The sequence below is a fragment of the Xiphophorus hellerii genome, chromosome 21 (assembly GCF_003331165.1).
Source record: "Xiphophorus hellerii strain 12219 chromosome 21, Xiphophorus_hellerii-4.1, whole genome shotgun sequence".
Taxonomy (NCBI): Eukaryota; Metazoa; Chordata; class Actinopteri; order Cyprinodontiformes; family Poeciliidae; genus Xiphophorus; species Xiphophorus hellerii.
The window spans coordinates 24,439,548-24,459,659 of NC_045692.1; the positions used below are offsets into that span (position 1 = coordinate 24,439,548).

Consider the following 20,112-nt stretch of genomic DNA (forward strand, 5'->3'; position numbering starts at 1 on the left):
CGTCCTGTCTGTCATTTTGTATCTAATATTGTTTTTCTCTTTGGATCGATGAAGATGAAATTGTAACTCGGCTCCATATAGAGGCTTCATGGAGTTTTGATCTGAACTTGATTCAGTTTTTAAAGTTGATCATTTTTCTCTGATTCGTTTTCATCCTGGAGGCAGAAATATGAAACATATTTCAGTTCAGCCGTTTCCAGGCTGCATGTTTGCTTCATTTGAATTCAGTTTCTGATGTTTGTGCAGCTCTGGTCTTTCTGTCTGCTCCTGTAAACGACTCAGTGAGGAAATGATGCAATGAAACTTTTACTGATGATTTAAAATACATATTTTTCCTGGTATTTTCTGCTGAGCTTTCATTACTCAATCCATGTTTTCATAATGATAATATAAAACTTTGACCTTTTTGAATTCTGCACCTGAAATTTACCAAAAGTATATAAAAAAACAAATATATTAACTAGTAAAAACTAGCAAACACACTCTAGAAACAAATTAAAACTGAATTAGACAAACAAGTAAATTAAATTGAAAAGTCCCAAATTATTATAATTCTGATTGAAACTTTATGTTACAGTAATGAGAGGAGGCTAATAAATATCCAGAGGACTTTTTCACAAAACCAGGATCGCGGATTAAGCTATAATTTTCCAGATATTCTGGTTTAATTAAACCTCGATTCAGTTTCACAAAAGAGGAAACGCGTACGTTACCATGGCGATTTATTCTGTGAAGCTAGCTGCTCCAGACCAACATCTGGATTAATCCTGGAGCTTCATCTGTTCAGTCAGCGTTCACACCGATGAAAAACTGATGAGTTTTGTTTGTGATTCCTCTTTTTTTGTCTTTTTTAAATTACGCTTCACTAATTATGATTCCGAGCCGCGAAGTGAGTAGGGAACCATTTTGGTTTTATGCTTTTCCATCATTCTTATGTTTCTGCGCTGACTTGTAGATAAGTGAAGAAAATGACAGGCTAAGATGACTACAATTGTACAGATTATTCTGAAACTTCAGGTCCACAGGACGAGCTGATCTCCCTGGCTGTGGTTGCAGAAAGAAAATTGACAAATTCAAGAGAATTATGATACGAATGGTTACTAAAAGCCCAGAACAACCAAGTCCAGAAAGTAAAGGTGAACTCCAAGGTCAAGGTGGACTTCATGTGAAATGACCAAGGAGGAAACCAAATCATAAAATGAGGCTGAATTTACCACACAGGTTCTGGGAGAGATGAGACAAAAGGAACATCAGCTCTATGGTCACAGACACAAACATGCTAATAAGGTTTAGCTTCCATCATTTTAATTGAGCCACAATTTAAAAGCAGTTTCTGACTTTCATCAGTTTGTCAGTAAACATTTTTTTACTACTTTTGTCTGTTTCAAGTTACTTGTGTTACCATTGTAGCTTTTTGTTCATTAACAGAGGAACCAACTATGTTATTCATGTATATTCATGGTCACTTACAAACTATGTACACAATTTCCCCCATATTTCCAGTTTTATTTTCTATTGCTTTTATTATTATTAATAGTAATATTACCACTGTGTGGAGAGACATGATCCTGCTTTTGTATTTGAACACACTCAAATATAATTATACCAAAATACACTTAAGAAATATATTAAATAAAAGTATACTTTAAGTGAACAAAATATGTATTTGCTCAAGTGTACCAATGAAACAATATGCTGTTAAATATATTTTGTGTATATTTTAAAATATATGCCCAAAATAGAATTTTTAAAACTTCACTTAATGCTTACTTTAAAAGTAAACTACTGAATATACTGAAATTGTAGTATGTTTTAAATTACATCCAAGTGTACATATGCCTTTTTAGGTGCCTTGTTAATCTTTTACTATTTTTGTCAAAATGGCAAAGAATAAAAATAAAAACAATCCTCATAAGGATTATTATTACTTTTTTAAAGTGTGTTGTAATTGATCCTTCTGTGTTCTGGTAGCCTGATGTGTTTGCAGTACTGTAGTGTGTATGAAGCATGTAATGTACAAAGTGGCAAAGCAGAATAATAAAAGACATTAAGTAGCTAAAAAGTTACTTCATTAATAATTATAATAAACCAAAAGTGTAATTATAGCATACTGTAATCACACTACTAATATATAAAATATGTAATTCCAATATACTGAAAATACATTCTAAATATATTTTAAATGTAATTCAGTCACAAAAATAGTTAAAATATACTAATGAAGCACATTTATATTACATAAGAAGCTTACTTAACTTAAAGTATACTAAGTGTAACTTTAATTGTTCCAAAAAAGTATGTGAAAGTACATTTAGTACACTTTAAATTGTGCTTTAATACAATTTAAATACTATTAAAATACACTAATCACAAAATTAGTTGTTCCAAAATAGCACAGTTTAAGTTAACTAATCCTAAATGAACTTGAACTATACTCATGATTAGTCTGACTTAATATATGCTCAGGTATGCTAAAATTTAACATACTTAGTATATTTATTTTTCACCAGGGAGGTTGAAACAATAAAAGATTAAAATCACGAAAATGCTCCCCACAGTGGCCTGTTGGTAGATTATTACCTCGATGTTGTTGAGGGATACGTTTGTTGTCCCCGTAGAGGCTCATGGGAACTGTAGTTTAACTCTTCTGAAGGTTTTAAAACTTTTATATTGTTTTCATACAGTCTACAAAAATCTATCTGAACCGTTAACAGTAAATATTTATTCGCACGAATCAAACTTTGATTTTAGACGTTTCTGGTTAATCATGAAAACTCACAAGTCACTTCATAGAAATAGAAACTGAAAATAACTTTTTTCTTCTTCAGTTCAGACTCCATATTAAGATGGAGGACGGGAATAACTTGTCTTCTTGTTAACAGAGGTAAGTGTTGCAGCTCCATGTTCCTCCGTGTCTCTTTTGGGTCTCTGGAGCTTTTTCTATCGGATAAAATGGACCCACTCAGCCGCTTGTCGGCTGTTTCTCATAGGGTGGGATTCCTTAGCATTTGTTTTTCATTTTACTGAATTTAAGGGCTGATCAAGAAAGTGTTTACATACACGCAAAATACATTTATTTGAAATGAACATTGTGAAACGTTTCTGCTTATAAATTGCTGTTATATGAGGCTACAGATGAATTTATGTTTCACCAGAGAAATATTTCAGCACAACGTGGTTAACCTGGAAAATGATCGACTGTGGGATCTACCATGACAGTAGACAGTGGCGCAAAAGGTGGCTATGCAGTGTATGCAACGCATAGGGGCGCAAAAACTATGTGGGGAATTTTTCTTTTCTAGTCAGCATTTTATGTACTTAACAGCTGTTTGTGTATGAAACGATCAATAACAGAGGAACAGCACTGGTTAGGCGACCCCTCCCTACCAGCCGCTCTCCCCTCCTCTACAGGTAGCCTGGGCAGCGGCCCTTCGAGAGGCGCTGAGGCGCATTTTGGCACAAACAGCAAACTGGAGGGATAAAAATGTTGGGGAGACGAATAAAAGCTTTTCAAAGTGGTTGAAAGACAGAAGGTAAGTAATGTCAGTATATCAACAAGAGAGTTGTAAATATTCAGGTTAGCTTAAGCTAGCCTAAAATGACAGGTGGTTGTTGTTGTCCAATACGGGACGCGATTTATTTCGTATTATAATAATGACCAAAACAAAACACGGGAAATATTAGAGCTAAAATGTTGTTGCGGGACCTAAATAGGACCCCAAGACTGACGCTGTTGTCATGGTTACCTAGAGACGGACACTACGCAGCCGCAGTGAGCTGCTATCAACCCGAGTCTTTTTAAAATGTCCACCCGATAAAACACCGTCCTTAAAGTAAAACCTCTGGCAAAAATACAGATGGTAGTGGGAAGAAACAGGCTAAACAACCACAGTGACGTTTAATAGGGGAATTAAACTAAATGTGTCGGTGACATTCAGTGGCACCAAGTGGGTTTGATATCAGACAGAATGGGTCAGGAGAGGAACCGCAGACCCGTCAGAACCTAAAGAACCAGACATCAGTCTCTTCATCCCTCAATCATTTCCTGAGACTGAAAATAATATAGATGGCAATTTAAAGAACAAACCATACAAATAGATTAATAGTAAATAAATATTGTGAAGAGAACATTAAAAACGTTTGTTAGGATTGTGTAGGAAAAATGTTGATATCTTTTATAAATACAGTGTTTTGTGGTCAATATTATTTCACCATTTTATTAATGTGGGTTGCCAGTTTGGATAAGGCTAACAAAAAGCCTCAGACCTGCAGACACAGGCTAACAGAAGCGGCTCTTTGGCTCACTTGTACAAGTTTATGTGGGGGGGGTGAGATGTTAGCATCCACCTCAAAAATATGTAGTTGCGCCCCTGACAGTAGGTGATCTGTTTGTGTGCAATAATGAACTTTACAAACATAAATTAAATAAATTAAGGAATTAATTCATCTTTTAAAGAGCAGAACTTTACGAAAAATGTATTAAAGTAGTAAAATACGAAGGAGTATTAGAATAGTACAAATAAAAAAGGAGATAAAGTCACAATATTACAGGAATAAATTCATACGATAATATTCTGGTAATATTATATGTATAATATAGTTGCGATATTATGACTTAATTCTTGCAATTTTGAGACTTTATCATTTTGTTCTTTTTTATTTCCTTAGTGTGTCCATAATACTCCATCATGTTAAACTGGTTTCTCTGATTATTTAAATCATAAAATGTGACACATCACTCCTTCCTCAGCAGTCTGGGGTTCATCAGAAACTGATGTTTCTCTGATCTGTGGAGTCAAACCAGATTTAAACTCTCAACAGATTTTCCTCTCTTCCTCCTCTCTGACTTCTTTCTTTTCCAGTTGGACTTCTTGTTTCTCCTTGCAGCAGTGAGAAACTCTTTGTCTCTCTAAGCTGCTGGAAAACTGAACAGATCTGCTGAAAGCTGAGAGTGATCAGATCACTCCTCATGATCTCCATGGATCACCTGATCCTGAAGTCTCTCTGATTGTTGGTCCGTCTGGAAAATATTCCTTCCACATATTCCTGCCTCTCTGACTAAACCTGACTCTCAGCAGGAGGACTGGCAGCCCGTCTAAAGGAGGTCTGGACCCCAAAGGTTTCAGAACCGCTGCTTTAACTGAGCCCATCTGTTCAGGACCAACACATCACCACTTCATAGGAAATGTTCACTCCTTCATTCACTACATCTGACCTCACTCTGGATGTTTCTACAGACCTGGAACATGATTCCAGTTTAGGTTTCAGACTCAGATTTGAAATGTTCTTAATAAAGTCAGAAGTTCTCCAGAAGGTTCTTGGATCAGCCAGCAGACATCAGAAGGTCATGAAGAAGTGAAGGAGAGAACAATTCAGACCCAGATGTTACCTGCTGGATCAGGTTCCTCTGATCCTCTGAACACATGATGGGAATCAACTTTCTGCTTACTGGATCACTGGGAACTGACTGGTTCTGGTTTCTCTTTCAGACTTACTGAGGTCCAGAAGATGGAAGACCAGGACTGGGACTGGGACTGGGACTGGGACTGGGACTGGGACAGAGCAGAACCTTCAGGATCCGTCTGTCCCTCTATGAGGAGTGACCGGTCCAGAGATAAACCTCCATACTTCAGTAGTGAACCTGGACCCTCAGACAGGAAGTAAGAAACCAGTTTCCAACTGATTCATGTGACTCCACACAGATTTATTTAATATTAACTTGTTTATCTTCAGCAAATAAATAAAAAGTAACTTAATTTCTATGCAAACTTAAAGCTAAGTAGACATGAGGAATGTCAGCCAATCAGTAGAGTTTTAATGAAGCTTCAGTGAATCAGTGATGGATGAAAATGATCCATGAAAACTAAAACAACCAAAACTTTAAAGAGCAACAATTCAGAGGTTGTCCCTAAACCCACTGACAGAGGGAAACTTATTTACTGGGAGCACTGGACCCAGTCTTATATACTGGGAAGACTGGGTCCATGTGATCCAGGTAGGATGACGACCCAGAACTTTAAACCTTCTGCTTCTCTGCAGCAGTTTGTGTTCTGATCTTCTTCAGTGTTTTTATCACAGAGTTTCTCAGTAATTGATGTGATCTGAATAACATGTTTGTGTTTCAGAGACCAGAACCTCAGACTGAGAGCAGAACCTCCAGGATCCATCTGTCCTTCTATGAGGAGTGACGGGTCCAGAAAAGAACCTCCAGAGTTCAGTACTGAACCAGAACCATCAGACCCAGAGTAAGAAACCAGTTTCTAACTGATTAATGTGATTCTGCAGAGACCAACCAGGATTTAAAGTTTGATTTCAGCTTAGAAACTGATTCATGGAAACGAAAACATCATTTTAAATTATTTTAGTTCTTTTTTCAGTTGTGATCTAAACTGTTCTTTGAGAGAACAGAACAAACTGTGGAGGAAAAACTAAATAGTTTCCTTTGTGTCTTTATGAATCTCTAGCAGCTTCCATGTTCCACTGAGGTTTGGGGCCTCATGTGTAAAAGAGTGAGCAGTTTTCACACTAACACGGGCAAATTTAGAAAAGTAGGGCGCACAAAAAATTAAGATATATAAATCTGTACGTATGTATATACCTGCTCACGTTTCCTTCATAAATCCCAAATTGCAGGAAATAAAGCAGCTGCTGGTTCGCCTGTCTCCACCCATAAATACATATTAATCTAAATTAGTATAAATACCCAGAAGTCTGCCACTACATGAAGCAGTAACCATGGCAACAACCTTGTTTGTAGCAGTATTAGTATTTATAATAATAATAATTATATATTTTTGTTTAAATGGTGCTTTCTGGGTTCATAAGGTCACTACACAAAAAATTTAAATATTTGAAATAAAAAATTAAAATAAAATAAAATAAAGAGATCTAAGTGCAAATGCCTGTTTGAGCAGCAGAGCGTTCAGCCGGGATTTAAAGACAGACAGTCCTTTGAGTGGGAATGTGACGTTTATTCTAAATAGAGAAATCATGTTAATAAGTTACATTTACAGAATAGAGATGCTTTCTGTCCATAAAGGCGCATTTACAAAGTGGCTCGACTGAAGGACGACTGCAGTCGGGCTGGTACCGGTACCGCTCGGCTCCTTCTTTCAGTTCTGCTCAGAGCTCCAGGATGATCAGTCTGGATTAATCTAAACGTTAATAAACCATCATCAACATTTCCCAGCAGATCAGATGGTAAATGGATAAACTTATATAGCGCTTTTCCAATTTGGGGTTAAGTGCCTTGCCCAGAGGCACATTGACATGTGGCAGGAGGAAGCTGGAATCGAACCTACAACCTTCCAATCGCAAGACGACTACTCTACCATACAGCTAAAGTCGCCCAAAATCAATATGATCTCTGATCAATGGCTCCATGTTCTCCATCAGAGCCAAAGCTCCTCAGGTAGCAGCTCACCTTGATGCAGCTACTGATAAACCTGTGATTGTCTCCACACCTGATCAATAATCAAACCTGTTTGGAGTTAATCTGCTGATCCAACAATGTTTTATTTTATAATGAGAATGAAATTACTCCATAGATGCTTTTCATTTGCTTTGGTACACAGACCAATTCGTTACATCTTAATGAGACAAAAACTGAGGAAAATTCTTATTTACATTCTAGTGATGTTTTCACATCATTATTTTGTGTGCGTGTTCGGTTATTGTTTGATGATAAATGTGGTTCAATTTCATCGTTTACGTTTAAACAATAAAATATTAAAATCATGAACAAACATCGGGTTTGATGCTTCTTGTTCTAAATAACTGAATGTCGTCAGATTTCAGTTATTTAGGTGAATTTTGACTCCCTGAATTTATGCTTTGATTATTTTATACATTTTTGAGAAATCTTTTAATCTCCTTTTGGATTTTGAAAGGCCTTTCCTCAACAACAGAAAGCAAAGGAGTTTTCACTCAGAGTAATATGGCGTCAGAACAAGAAAACTTTTATTTTTAAATTCCTGAATCATCTTAGAATTTCACTCCTAATACTTTTTCATCTTTTATGTTCATTTTAAAAACATTTTTAAATCCCTTCTCACATTTGTTAAAATGTTTGCAGGAGTTTCTTGTTTAAGTATGTACATTGATATATAATTTAAAATTATATTTTATTTCTATATGTTTATTGTTTTGCATGAAAAGAAAGTTTTGAATCTGAGAGTTTTGGCTTGTGGGTTTGTAATAAATGGACCTTTGACTTTTTGTAAAGTCTCTGTGGATCTTCAAGTATCACTGATTTAGAAGGTAAAGTGGAGGTCAAAGGTCAGGTCAAGTACATTAAAGGAACCCGACCATCTAAATAAAACAGGAACTGGACTCAATAAAGATGGACTGTAACTAAACTACAACTATAAACAATTAATCAGGACAATAAAACTACAAAGTGAACACAGAACCAAAGTCCAAAGAATCATCATGAAGTCAGATTTAGAAAAAAATAAGACAAATTTAAATAACCTTTTGTTATCTCTGCTAATATGTCCAAATAATCTTCTCTCACAGTACAAGGCTCTTTATAAAGTTCTTAGATTAATGCAAACTGGATCTGAATCCTGTTTACTGGTGTTCCACCATTAAAGAATGATCCATGTTTCTACACTGGAATCTAGATTAGAATCAGATTTTGGTCTTTGAGCCTCTGATGGAAACAGTTTTCTGCTCTGACTCAGACAGAATAAAGATTTCAGATGAACATACAACCAAAGAAAGATCAATTATAACACCAAATATAGAATGAAATACTTCAAACCAGAGATCATCAATGTTCTGAGGTTCTGTTCTGACTCAGCTTCTGGTACCAGGACAGCTTCAGCTTGTTGTTAGTGAACTATTTCTCTGATGAAGAAATGTCTTCACAGAGGGAGGAAGAGGAGCAGCGTTGGTGAGGAGGAGCAGCCGTCCTGCTGTTCTTTATGTCAGAAGGTTCTGATGGATCCAGTCTCTACCAGCTGTGGTCACTGGTTCTGCAGACAGTGCATCAGGTTCTACTGGGACCAGTCTGGACCCTCCTCCTGCCCCCAGTGTGGAGAAAGACCCAGAACAGGAGCTGGACTGCTGACAGCCAATCAGAGCAGCTGTGCTCCAGGTGAGACTGAACACCTCCAATCAGAGCTTCCTTCTGTCGTCTGTTGAACCAATTTAATGTCTTTAGTTGGGATTTGGACATTTAAGGTTTTATAAATCTGTCAATCAAATATCTGTATCTCCAGCTGGTGTAAATGGTTTTCCTTTAAAGTGGCTCTGTTCTCAGCTCTTTGTGCTAATTGCATTAACCCCTTAACAACCACACCAAGAAAAAAACTGTGAAAACGTTTTCTTTGCATTTCTTTTACCCTAGGGCGATTCATATACACAATCAATATTTTTTTTCAACAGATCCTGTGGTTTTTAAAATATTGATCTCTACCAAACAGTTGAGATGTCACTTAGTGGTTTAAGTACATGACGTAATAAAAATACCAAGTACAGTAGATAAATTAAAATAAAATGCTAATTTATTTTGGATACAATTTATTTCTGTCAAAATGCCACAAAACACTCATTCCTTGGTTTTAATTTCAACCAAGGACAACATTGCGTCGAACAAGGAAATATTGCCTTTTTTTTATTTTCCCATCTTGACTGTATCTGTATTAAAGTGCAACAGCACAAAATTCTCACATTCAATCCAGTTTTGATTATAGGTAACAGTGCAAAACATTTATTTTTACATTCAAAAAGGAAAAGAAAATACTGCAGAACAATAGAAACATTTGTTGCTTTTATATCTCAGCACACCTTTTCTGTTTTGGTGCAACAGCATGTATTTTGGGACACAAGTGTCACGTATCTGGCTGATTGATTGAACTAGTGTTGCTTGTTTTCATTTAAACTTTGAAAAAATATGGCAAACATAGAAAAACATTACCAAACATATTAAAACATCACATTTCCAACCTCATCTATGTGTTTGCAAAACAGCATTCTTTTTGTGCATTAGATGCACTTTACCTGATATAACTTAAACATTTCTGGTTTGCATTCAAACACAGGAAGACATTGCATTTCTCACATTTCCACCTGGACACTCCCTTTGGACACAGATTGCATCTCCCTCGCTTTTCACAGTGAAGAGGCCAGTGTTCCACGTTGTCGTAGCGCACATCTGTTTGTGGTTTTGGTCGTGATGGTCTTGGGATGTAGCCTGTCTTCTCTGGTGGTGGAGAGCTGGAAGATGGTCGCCCAACTGGTCAACTCGGAGGCTGGCTTATTGAACTGGTTCAAACTGTGGGCAACTGCGAGGCAGAACCGTTTGAGAGACATGGGTTTCTCATTCTGGAGGCCACTGTCCCTTTTGTAGAGTAGCCAGGAATTTGCAATGCAGAGGTCCAGGATGTGTCCAAACAGGGGAAGATACCATCTCCTTGACTTGGCCGGGGTCTTGTACATGTGTACTAGCATGTCAGACAGATCGATTCCTCCCTTAAGCTCATTGTAGGCAGAGATGAGTGATGGGCACAGGATGGTGATCTTTGCGCGGAACTCTTTGCTCCAGCATTTCACTGTTGAAAAGGGCATGATCCCACAGGCATTACTAAGCAAGTTGACATATTTGTTATCGAAGCACTTCACTGCAGAACCCCTTCAGCAGCCCTAAAGTCACAGGCCCCACGCCCCCTTTTAATTAGGTCTTTGTCTGTCATCAATGGAGCTCCACCAGTGCGGTTCGGTCGTACGGTGCCGATGCACTTGACACCAAGGGCAGTGTGCAGGTACTGAACCAAGTTAAAACTTGTAAAGAAGTTGTCACAAAAGACAACAGACATCTGGGGCTCTTTTGTGGTTGTGCAGAGCATTGTCACCACTTTTGCTCCCAGAGGCAGGGCCTGCTCCTCTTCACTGAGAGCAGCATTGAAGAACGTGGATGCCCCTTGATAAAGCAGCAGGTCGTGGATGATGCCGGATGAACTTGCTCGACAGAATAATTTAAAGCCCCACTTGTCTGACTTGTTGGCGATGTACTGGCGGAGGGTACCAGCTTTTGTGCCTTTATATGCTACCAGGACCTCACTGACACTGTGCTTGTGAGTGGATGGTATCAGGAGACACTGCTCACAAAGCATTTCAAAAAGGGGACGGATTTTGTATAATCTGTCCCAACTCTCACTGCACTGCTGATTATCATTGAAATGAATGTATCGCTGTAACAGCTGGAATCTCCTCCTTGGCATGATGTCAGTGATCAGGTCAAAGCGTGATTCATGGTGCCAGTAGTCCTCCAGTGATGGTAAATTGAAAACACCCATAAAAAGAAGGATCGCTAGGAAATGCTCTATCTCTTCAGGGCTAGTCTTGATTGGGTCCCCCAACTCTTGAGCAGAGTACAAATTGGTGTGATGTGCGATATGTTCAATCATCTCATCAGTGAAGAGCATTTTGAGATACTGGAAAGGTGAGGGCACAGCTTCAGGGGGTTAAAATCTTGAATTAAGAACCTGGAACTCATCAATGTCTTCCTGCTTCCAGATTCTTCTTGTGCTTTTGTCAGGATCTGTGTTTTTCTGTGTTTATTTAGAGTTTTCTGTGTCCTTAAGTCTCTTCGTTGTCCTGCTACCTGTTGCCCCCTGACTCATGTATGTATTACATATTTGGCTCCTGCAGTGTATGGAGACAAGAAGGTGGAAAAAGCAACCTGCTGCACTGCTGATGTTACAGAGAGAGGGAAGGAAAGTCTGAGACAGAAACCTTTATTTACTCTGATAACAGCACACATTACAGTTTATATGTTCCTATATATAGCATGTAATACAGAGTTTCTCCCAGAAAACTTACTACGCCCCGTGGTCGGGGCACTGAGGCAGTTCACCAGGGTTTTGTATTAAAAGATGTTATGTTGAAAGAAAATGTAAAATATTACTGGGTAATTATGTTACTGGAAGACATTGCCGACAATGCTTACACCCACAAATATAGAATCTTAAAAACAACAAATCAACAAATACATTTAAAATGCATATTATTTATTTGCACTTCTGTTAAATCCAAATTAAGCAATCAGTCAGTGGATCTGAAAACATGATGTAATGCGGATTACATTTAGAACCACCCGAAGGCATAAATGAACTAAGAGAATATCAATGATGCTACATTTGATATAATGGTTTCAGCATAGGTAAATTAAAAGATCATAAATGGTTTAAACATTTAAATTTAAGATTTTAAGGAGCTGACAAGACTTATTACCTTGTATAAGTTCAAAGAACAATCTTCATAGTTAGATTGCTTTGTTACTACAGCTACAATCTGATGCACTCAGTTTAATCTTTGAGTTTTAGCTGTTCATTTATGCATCTTAGTAAACTACAATTACATTTGACTGCTCAGCCACTTAAATTAGGCAGCCTCTCCCAGATTTCACTAAATCCATGGTGACATGCTATTAGTCACCATAGATGTTTGCAGCAAGTGGGGCCCTGAAATCAAATTCTGCTCAAGGCCTCATAAGCATCAGACCAGTCCTGCATGATGAGCTAGACCCACTGCATGGCGCATTTCTGCTGCTGGATATAGAGGGTCAAACAAACAGGAGATTTAATCTATGTTGTTTTATTAGCTCTTTCATTTTACTGTTTAATTGAATATTTTTTATTGGTTTTCAACAAAGTAGATTAACAACCCAAACATTCACATCCACACATCCGTTAAAAAAAAAAAAAAAAGGGAAGGTTGACTTAGTTAGTTTCATGCTGGGTTGACTGATTGGCTGGACGTCCCTCAATGTGACACAAGAATGGTCGCCATACTTTGTAAAATTTGTCCACAGAGCCCTGCCCAGCATATCTCTGCTGTTCAACTTTGAGATTTGAAAGCAAGTCCTTAACCCATTGTTTATAGGAGGGGGGTGCCTCTTTTTTCCATGATAGAAGTATGAGTCGACGAGCAACCAATGTGGAAAAGGCTACAGCTGAAGCTTGTCGGGTGGACAAACAACATGTCCGAGGAACAACCCCAAATATTGCAGAAAGAGGATTCGGCGGAATATTAATATTCCAAGATTTCGACAGGGTCTTAAAGATAGTTCTCCAGAAGGTCTGCAGTTTTTGGCATTCCCAAAACATATGACCAAGAGTGCCTTTCTCGCTTTTACATCTTGGGCACGCTTCATTCAATCCTGGAAATTTCATTTTACTGTTTGTTTAGTTTTGAATAAGTGCCAAGAGACTGTTTTGGTTGCCAAAACTTTATGGGATGAGTTGTTCCGATCTCCACATCAACTCTACCTGAAAGGCTCTGCTCTCCCCTCCTCCTCCCATCCTTGTATTCTTCTCTGTTAATCGTTTTCTAATAGATGACTGCGTGTTTTTTAAAAACTCAATTGTTTGTAAAAGTTTTGTGTTTCTTTTTCTTGTTAAGTTAAGAGTTGGTCACAGAACCAACTCTGTGTTGTTTATTTTTTTGTTTATTTTTTGTGTCACCGCAAAAAATAAACAAAAATAAAAAATTAACCAGCGTGCTTTGCTAGTCACGAGGCGAGTGCAAAAGCTCCTCCACAGGCTGAAGCAGCAAACAGGCAAAGGTGCCAGGAGTGTGATTGGTCTGCGCTCCCTGTTCAATTCATCAACTATAAAAACTATAAACCCATCTTTCTTTCAGGAATAATTCTGCCCTGCCAGTGAAATGCTCAATGCTGAAGAGATGCTTGCATTCCGGCTTATTAAAAAAAAGAAAAATTATTTTTAAAAAAATATTTCATTTTCTTTCTAATAAAAACAAAAATACACAAGGCTTAGCCTGGCAAGTAAAGCATGGCGGCCCGCCAGTCCTATAATAAGTTTGTCATGAAGTGCGGGTGGTGTTGGTGGTGAGGCAGATGCAGCGGACCCAGGTTAGATGAATATGATGATTTAATGAAGTAAATAAGTCCAACAACGAACACCAGGCACAAGGAAACACTGACGACACGGAAGCTAACATTGACGAAAAATTGACGAGGACCCGACGAGGAACAAGGAACACAGGTGGAGTTAAATACACGGGAGGGTAATCACAGAACGAGACACACCTGGGAACAATCAAGGGGAGGACAGGACAACGAAGAGACTCAAGGACACAAAAAACTCTAACTAAACACGGAAAAACACAGATCCTGACAGTACCCCCCCCTCAAGGGCGGCTACCAGACGCCCACAAAACAAAAACACAACAAGGGTGGGTGGAGGGGCGCTGGACGGCGGGCCAGAGTCCAAAATAACACAAAACAACCCACCGTTGTGGGCGGAAACACAGGGAGGGCCAAGAGTCCAAAAACAAACAAAAAACTACCCACAGGGTGGGCGGAGGCAAAGGAGGCGGGAACCACGGAGGTGGTCCGGTGGTCGACCGCGGCGCTGGAGGCGGGAACCACAGAGGCGGTCCGGCGGCCGTCCGCGGCGCTGGAGGCGGGAACCACAGAGGCGGTCCGGCGGCCGTCCGCGGCGCTGGAGGCGGGAACCACGGAGGCGGTCCGGCGGCCGTCCGCGGCGCTGGAAGCGGGAACCCCGGAGGCGGGACCCCAGGAGGCGGTCCAGCGGCCTTCCGCGGCCCTGGAGGTGGCGATGATGAGCCCCGAGGGCCGCCCACAGACGGCGACGACGAGCCCCCCGATGCAGGGTCTCTGGTGGAACGCTGGGAGTCTCGGTCGGAACGCTGGGGGTCTCGGTCGGAGCACAGGGGGTCTCGGTCGGAACACAGGGGGTCTCGGTCTCGGGTGGAACACTGGGGGTCTCGGTCTCGGGTGGAACACTGGGGGTCTCGGTCGGAACGCAGAGGGTCAGGGTCTCGGGTGGAACGCAGAGGGTCAGGGTCTCAGGTGGAACGCAGAGGGTCAGAGTCGGAACGCAGGGGGTCAGGGTCTCGGGTGGAGCGCAGGGGGTCTCGGTCTCGGGTGGAACGCTGGAGGTCAGGGTCTCAGGAGGAACGCTGGAGGTCAGGGTCTCAGGAGGAACGCTGGAGGTCAGGGTCTCAGGAGGAACGCAGAGGGTCTCGGGAGTCGGGGTCTCGGAGGGAACGTAGAGGGTCTCGGGAGTCGGGGTCTCGGAAGGAACATAGAGGGTCTCGGGAGTCGGGGTCTCGGAAGGAACGTAGAGGGTCTGGGTCTCGGTAGGAACACAGGGAGTCTCTGGAGGAACACAGGGAGTCTGAGTCGGAGCGCTGGGGGTCTGGGTCTCGGAAGGAACACTGGGAGTCTCGGAAGGAACACTGGGAGTCTCGGAAGGAACGCCGGCTGGAACGCCGGCTGACTCGGCCTCGGGTGCGCCGGCTGGAACGCCGGCTGACTCGGCCTCGGGTGTTCTGGCTGGAACGCCGGCTGACTCGGCCTCGGGTGCGCCGGAGCGAAGCCTTGGAACCGGCCGCGTAGGCGAGCCGCAGCGAAGCCTTGGAACCGGCCGCGGAGGCGAGCCGCAGCGAAGCCTTGGAACCGGCCGCGGAGGCGAGCCGCAGCGAAGCCTTGGAACCGGCCGCGGGGGCGAGCCGCAGCGAAGCCTTGGAACCGGCCGCGGAGGCGAGCCGCAGCGAAGCCTTGGAACCGGCCGCGGGGGCGAGCCGCAGCGAAGCCTTGGAACCGGCCGCGGGGGCGAGCCGCAGCGAAGCCTTGGAACCGGCCGCGGGGGCGAGCCGCAGCGAAGCCTTGGCACCGGCCGCGGGGGCGAGCCGCAGCGAAGCCTTGGAACCGGCCGCGGGGGCGAGCCGCAGCGAAGCCTTGGCACCGGCCGCGGGGGCGAGCCGCAGCGAAGCCTTGGAACCGGCCGCGGGGGCGAGCCGCAGCGAAGCCTTGGAACCGGCTGCGGGGGTGACAGCTCCGGAAGGCGACGAGGGGCCGGGTCCACCGGCGGCTCACGTCGCTGTCTCCGGGCTGACCGTGGAGGTGGCGGCTCCGGAAAGCGACGAGGGGCCGGGTCTGCCGGCGGCTCACGTCGCTGTCTCCGGGCTGACCGTGGAGGTGGCGGCTCCGGAAAGCGACGAGGGGCCGGGTCTGCCGGCGGCTCACGTCGCTGTCTCCGGGCTGACCGTGGAGGTGGCGGCTCCGGAAAGCGACGAGGGGCCGGGTTCACCGGCGGCTCACATCGCTGTCTCCGGGCAGACAGCGGAGGTGACAGCTCCGGAAGGCGACGAGGGGCCGGCTCCACCGGCGGCTCACGTCGCTGGCTTCCCGGACGAAGGAATCGACGGGGGCCGAATCCGGGGGGTGCCAACACCAGTCTTGTCCCCCGGAATAGCTCCCGCTGCAGGTCGGCGAGGGCTTCAGCTAGCTCCGTCTCCTCCCTGCCAGATCTCCGCCTCCCTCCGCTCTGCCTTCTTGGAGGGAACCTCACTTCAGCTGGGTCCATTTTCTTAGCAGCCTCACCGTTCGGTATGGTCGGGTCCTACTGTCATGAAGTGCGGGTGGTGTTGGTGGTGAGGCAGATGCAGCGGACCCAGGTTAGATGAATATGATGATTTAATGAAGTAAATAAGTCCAACAACGAACACCAGGCACAAGGAAACACTGACGAGACGGAAGCTAACATTGACGAAAAATTGACGAGGACCCGACGAGGAACAAGGAACACAGGTGGAGTTAAATACACGGGAGGGTAATCACAGAACGAGACACACCTGGGAACAATCAAGGGGAGGACAGGACAACGAAGAGACTCAAGGACACAAAAAACTCTAACTAAACACGGAAAAACACAGATCCTGACAAAGCTGGAGGAAACCCTGTAATAATTCTAATCTGTTGTTTACTTCTAAAGGACGAAATCAGTTCCATGTCATTTTCAAACTACTATTGTTCTTTAAAAACATCCAATCCAGTCTTTGACAGAGAAATAGCATTTTAAATGTGAACACTGCCAGATACAATCAGCAGTTTCTCTGACAAATTAGAGCTTTTTCTCTAGATTTTCTTCATGAAGGCTGGAAATTCCAGTAGAAAACATTTTTCTTCTTTTCTGTTTTGCAAAGCTGCTGTTTGTGGGAGAAGTTCAGTTAGAACCTGTAAAATGACATGGTGACATGATGCAGAAGAGTTCATGTTGCTTAAAGCATTTAATGGATCGGTTTCTGTCAGTGTTTACTCATCTGATTTGATTTGTGAATTAAATACTTACATAAAACAGATTCTGGTCACAAAACAGAGGCAGAAATGCAATGTTTGATAATAGAACAATATACTGCTTGTGATGATGGATCAAATTCTGTTTCAGATGGGTTTTTCACTTGAGCTGTATTTTTTTTTCTTTGTTTCAGCAGATGTTGTTCTGCAGCAGGTTCTAATGGAACATAAGATCAGTCTGATGAGGAGATGTGAATGTGTGACTGAAGGAAGTGATGTAACAGGAAGTAAAACCCTCCTCAACATGATCTACACTGATCTCTACATCACAGAGGGACAGAGTGAAGACGTTAATACCCAACATGAGGTGAAGCAGCTGGAGAGAGCTTCCAAGATCCAGAAGCTCCATGACTCTCCAATCAGGTGCCATGACATTTTTAAAACCTTCCCTGATCAACATGGAGCCATCAGAGTGGTTCTTACCAACGGTGTCGCTGGTGTTGGAAAAACCTTCTCAGTTCAGAAGTTCACTCTGGACTGGGCAGAGGGTTTGGAGAACCAAGATGTCAGTGTGGTGGTTCTGCTTTCGTTCAGGGAGCTGAACTTGATCAGAGATGAGCAGCACAGTCTTCTCACGCTGCTCCATGTTTTCCATCCAACACTCCAGAAGCTCCCAGCAGAGCAACTGGCTGTCTGCAAACTTCTCTTTATCTTTGATGGCTTGGATGAAAGCAGACTTTCACTGGAGTTCAACAACAGTCAACTGGTTTCTGACGTCACACAGAAGTCATCAGTCAACGTTTTGCTGACAAACCTCATCAAGGGGAACCTGCTTCCCTCGGCTCTCATCTGGATAACATCCCGACCTGCAGCGGCCAATCAGATCCCTCCTTCATGTGTTTCCAGGGTAACAGAAGTACGAGGCTTCACTGACGCCCAGAAGGAGGAGTACTTCAGGAAGAGGTTCAGTGATGAAGAGCTGTCCAGCAGAATCATCTCCCACATTAAGACATCCAGGAGCCTCCACATCATGTGTGGAATCCCAGTCTTTTGCTGGATCACTGCTACAGTTCTGGAGAACATGTTGGCCTCAGAGCAGAGAGGAGAGCTGCCCAAGACCATGACTGACATGTACTCACATTTCCTGCTGGTCCAGACAAAGAGGAAGAAGAACAAGTACTATGGAGGACATGAGACAAGTCCACAGGAGCTGATGGAGGCTGACAGGGAAGTTTTTCTGAAGCTGGGGAGGCTGGCATTTGAACATCTGGAGAAAGGAAACATCATGTTGTACCAAGAAGACCTGGAGCAGTGTGGTCTGGATGTCACAGAGGCCTCAGTGTACTCAGGAGTTTGTACAGAGATCTTCAAAAGAGAGAGTGTGATCTTCCAGAAATCAGTCTACTGCTTTGTTCATCTGAGCATTCAGGAGTTTCTGGCTGCAGTCTACATGTTCCACTGTTTTACCACAAGGAATACAGAGGTAATGAAGAAGTTCCTGGAAGAAAAATACAGTGAAACATCTCTGGAGGATTTCATAAAAAAAGTCCTAGAGAAATCCTTCTTCAGTAAAAATGGCCACTTGGACCTGTTTGTTCGCTTCCTTCATGGTCTCACTCTGGAGTCCAACCAGAGACTGTTAGGAGGCCTTCTGGGTCAGACAGAGAACAGTCCAGGAACCATCCAGAGAATCATCAACAATCTGAAGGAGATGAACACTGATTATATCTCTCCTGACAGAATCATCAACATCTTCCACTGCCTGGTGGAGATGAACGACCTCTCAGTTTTTCAGGAGATCCAACAGTTCCTTAAATCAGGGAAGAAGCTCTCAGAGATCCAGTGTTCAGCTCTGGCCTTCATGCTGCAAATGTCAGAGGTTCTGGATGAGTTGGACCTGGAGAAGTACAACACATCAGAATCGGGACGACAGAGACTGGTTCCAGCTGTGAGGAACTGCAGAAAGGCTCGGTGAGTCCAGAGCAGTGATGGCATAGTTACTTTGAAAAAGTAATTTTAATCGGATTTCTGATTACTCCTTGAAAAAGTAACTTAGTTAGATTACTGATTACCTGATTTGGAAAGTAACTAAGTCACATTAAAGTAACTTTTTTAGTTACTTTCAGCACTCCTAACAACAACGCTACACCACCTGTGAAAATTACATTGATCTTTGCCAATGCTTAATTGCAAGTTATTTCATAATGATGACATCAACAATGTTTCTCCACTTGTACGGTTGAACTGAATGGGAAGATTGTTTAATGGTTACAACAGCACAAATAAACTATAGTAATCTTTGTGTGTTGCACTATTGTCTGGAAACTCTAAATAGGATTTTCGACCCCCCACCCTTCCCTGCTCCAGCCTCCAGGTTCTGTGTTATGACCCTGCGTTTGCTGTCATAGCTCAGCGCACAGCCCTTCTCCCACTGCTCCACAGATCAGATCGCCTTATGCACAGATTTGTGACACTTTTCTTAATATTGATGATTATAATGCCGTTTAGTTGCACAACTTTACGGACTCATTCATTCATGGCTGTTTTCAAATTTATTGCACTGTTCATAGTCTCGATGTCTGTAGTTTTTTGGAGCACAACGCGAAGCTTGATGTCATTCACAGCAAATATTACTTGACATTAAAAAAGACGCAGCAGGATGGATCATCTGGGAAATGATGGACAGGAAGAGCCTAAGTAAAACTAGCTGTATGACAGACAAATTCTGGGGCTTATTATGTTTAGAAAAAAACAAGCTTGCAACAAGCTTATAATAATTGGACTTGGTGACAGAAACTCAATAGTTCCTGATTTTCCAGCAACAAATTGTGCATCTCCCTCCTCCCTCCATTGTTTATGTTTGTGTCGCTTCTGCTAACTGTCACATAGAAACGGCAATTGCTCCCCAAGACATGTAGAGGAAATTAAATTAAATTGCAAAAGAAAATAGTAATGCGCAGTGATTTGGATAAGTAACTTTAATCTGATAACTGGATTTGATAAAGCAACGTGTTACTGAAAAAACTGGCTGACTCTGTAAG

General features: G+C 42.4%; 1 protein-coding gene across 16 annotated transcripts in view; it reads left to right on the forward strand.

Annotated features, from left to right (window-relative positions):
* LOC116712080 (NACHT, LRR and PYD domains-containing protein 3-like) overlaps nt 1-20,112 on the forward strand; it is a 612,764-nt gene that overhangs the window by 65,518 nt on the left and 527,134 nt on the right. For 2 of the 16 annotated variants that reach the window (XM_032551859.1, XM_032551861.1), the window contains exons 1-3: nt 2,372-2,884; nt 3,412-3,533; nt 5,490-5,660. The exons of 4 other annotated variants lie outside the window; for them this stretch is intronic. In XM_032551859.1, coding sequence (XP_032407750.1) covers nt 5,509-5,660 — 152 coding nt within the window. In that variant the 5' untranslated portion in view covers nt 2,372-2,884; nt 3,412-3,533; nt 5,490-5,508. Of the gene's footprint in view, nt 1-2,371; nt 2,885-3,411; nt 3,534-5,489; nt 5,661-6,125; nt 6,246-8,873; nt 9,101-17,265; nt 19,043-20,112 lie in introns of those variants that run through there. 10 more of the 16 variants (XM_032551868.1, XM_032551867.1, XM_032551887.1 and 7 more) reach the window with 9 other exon arrangements.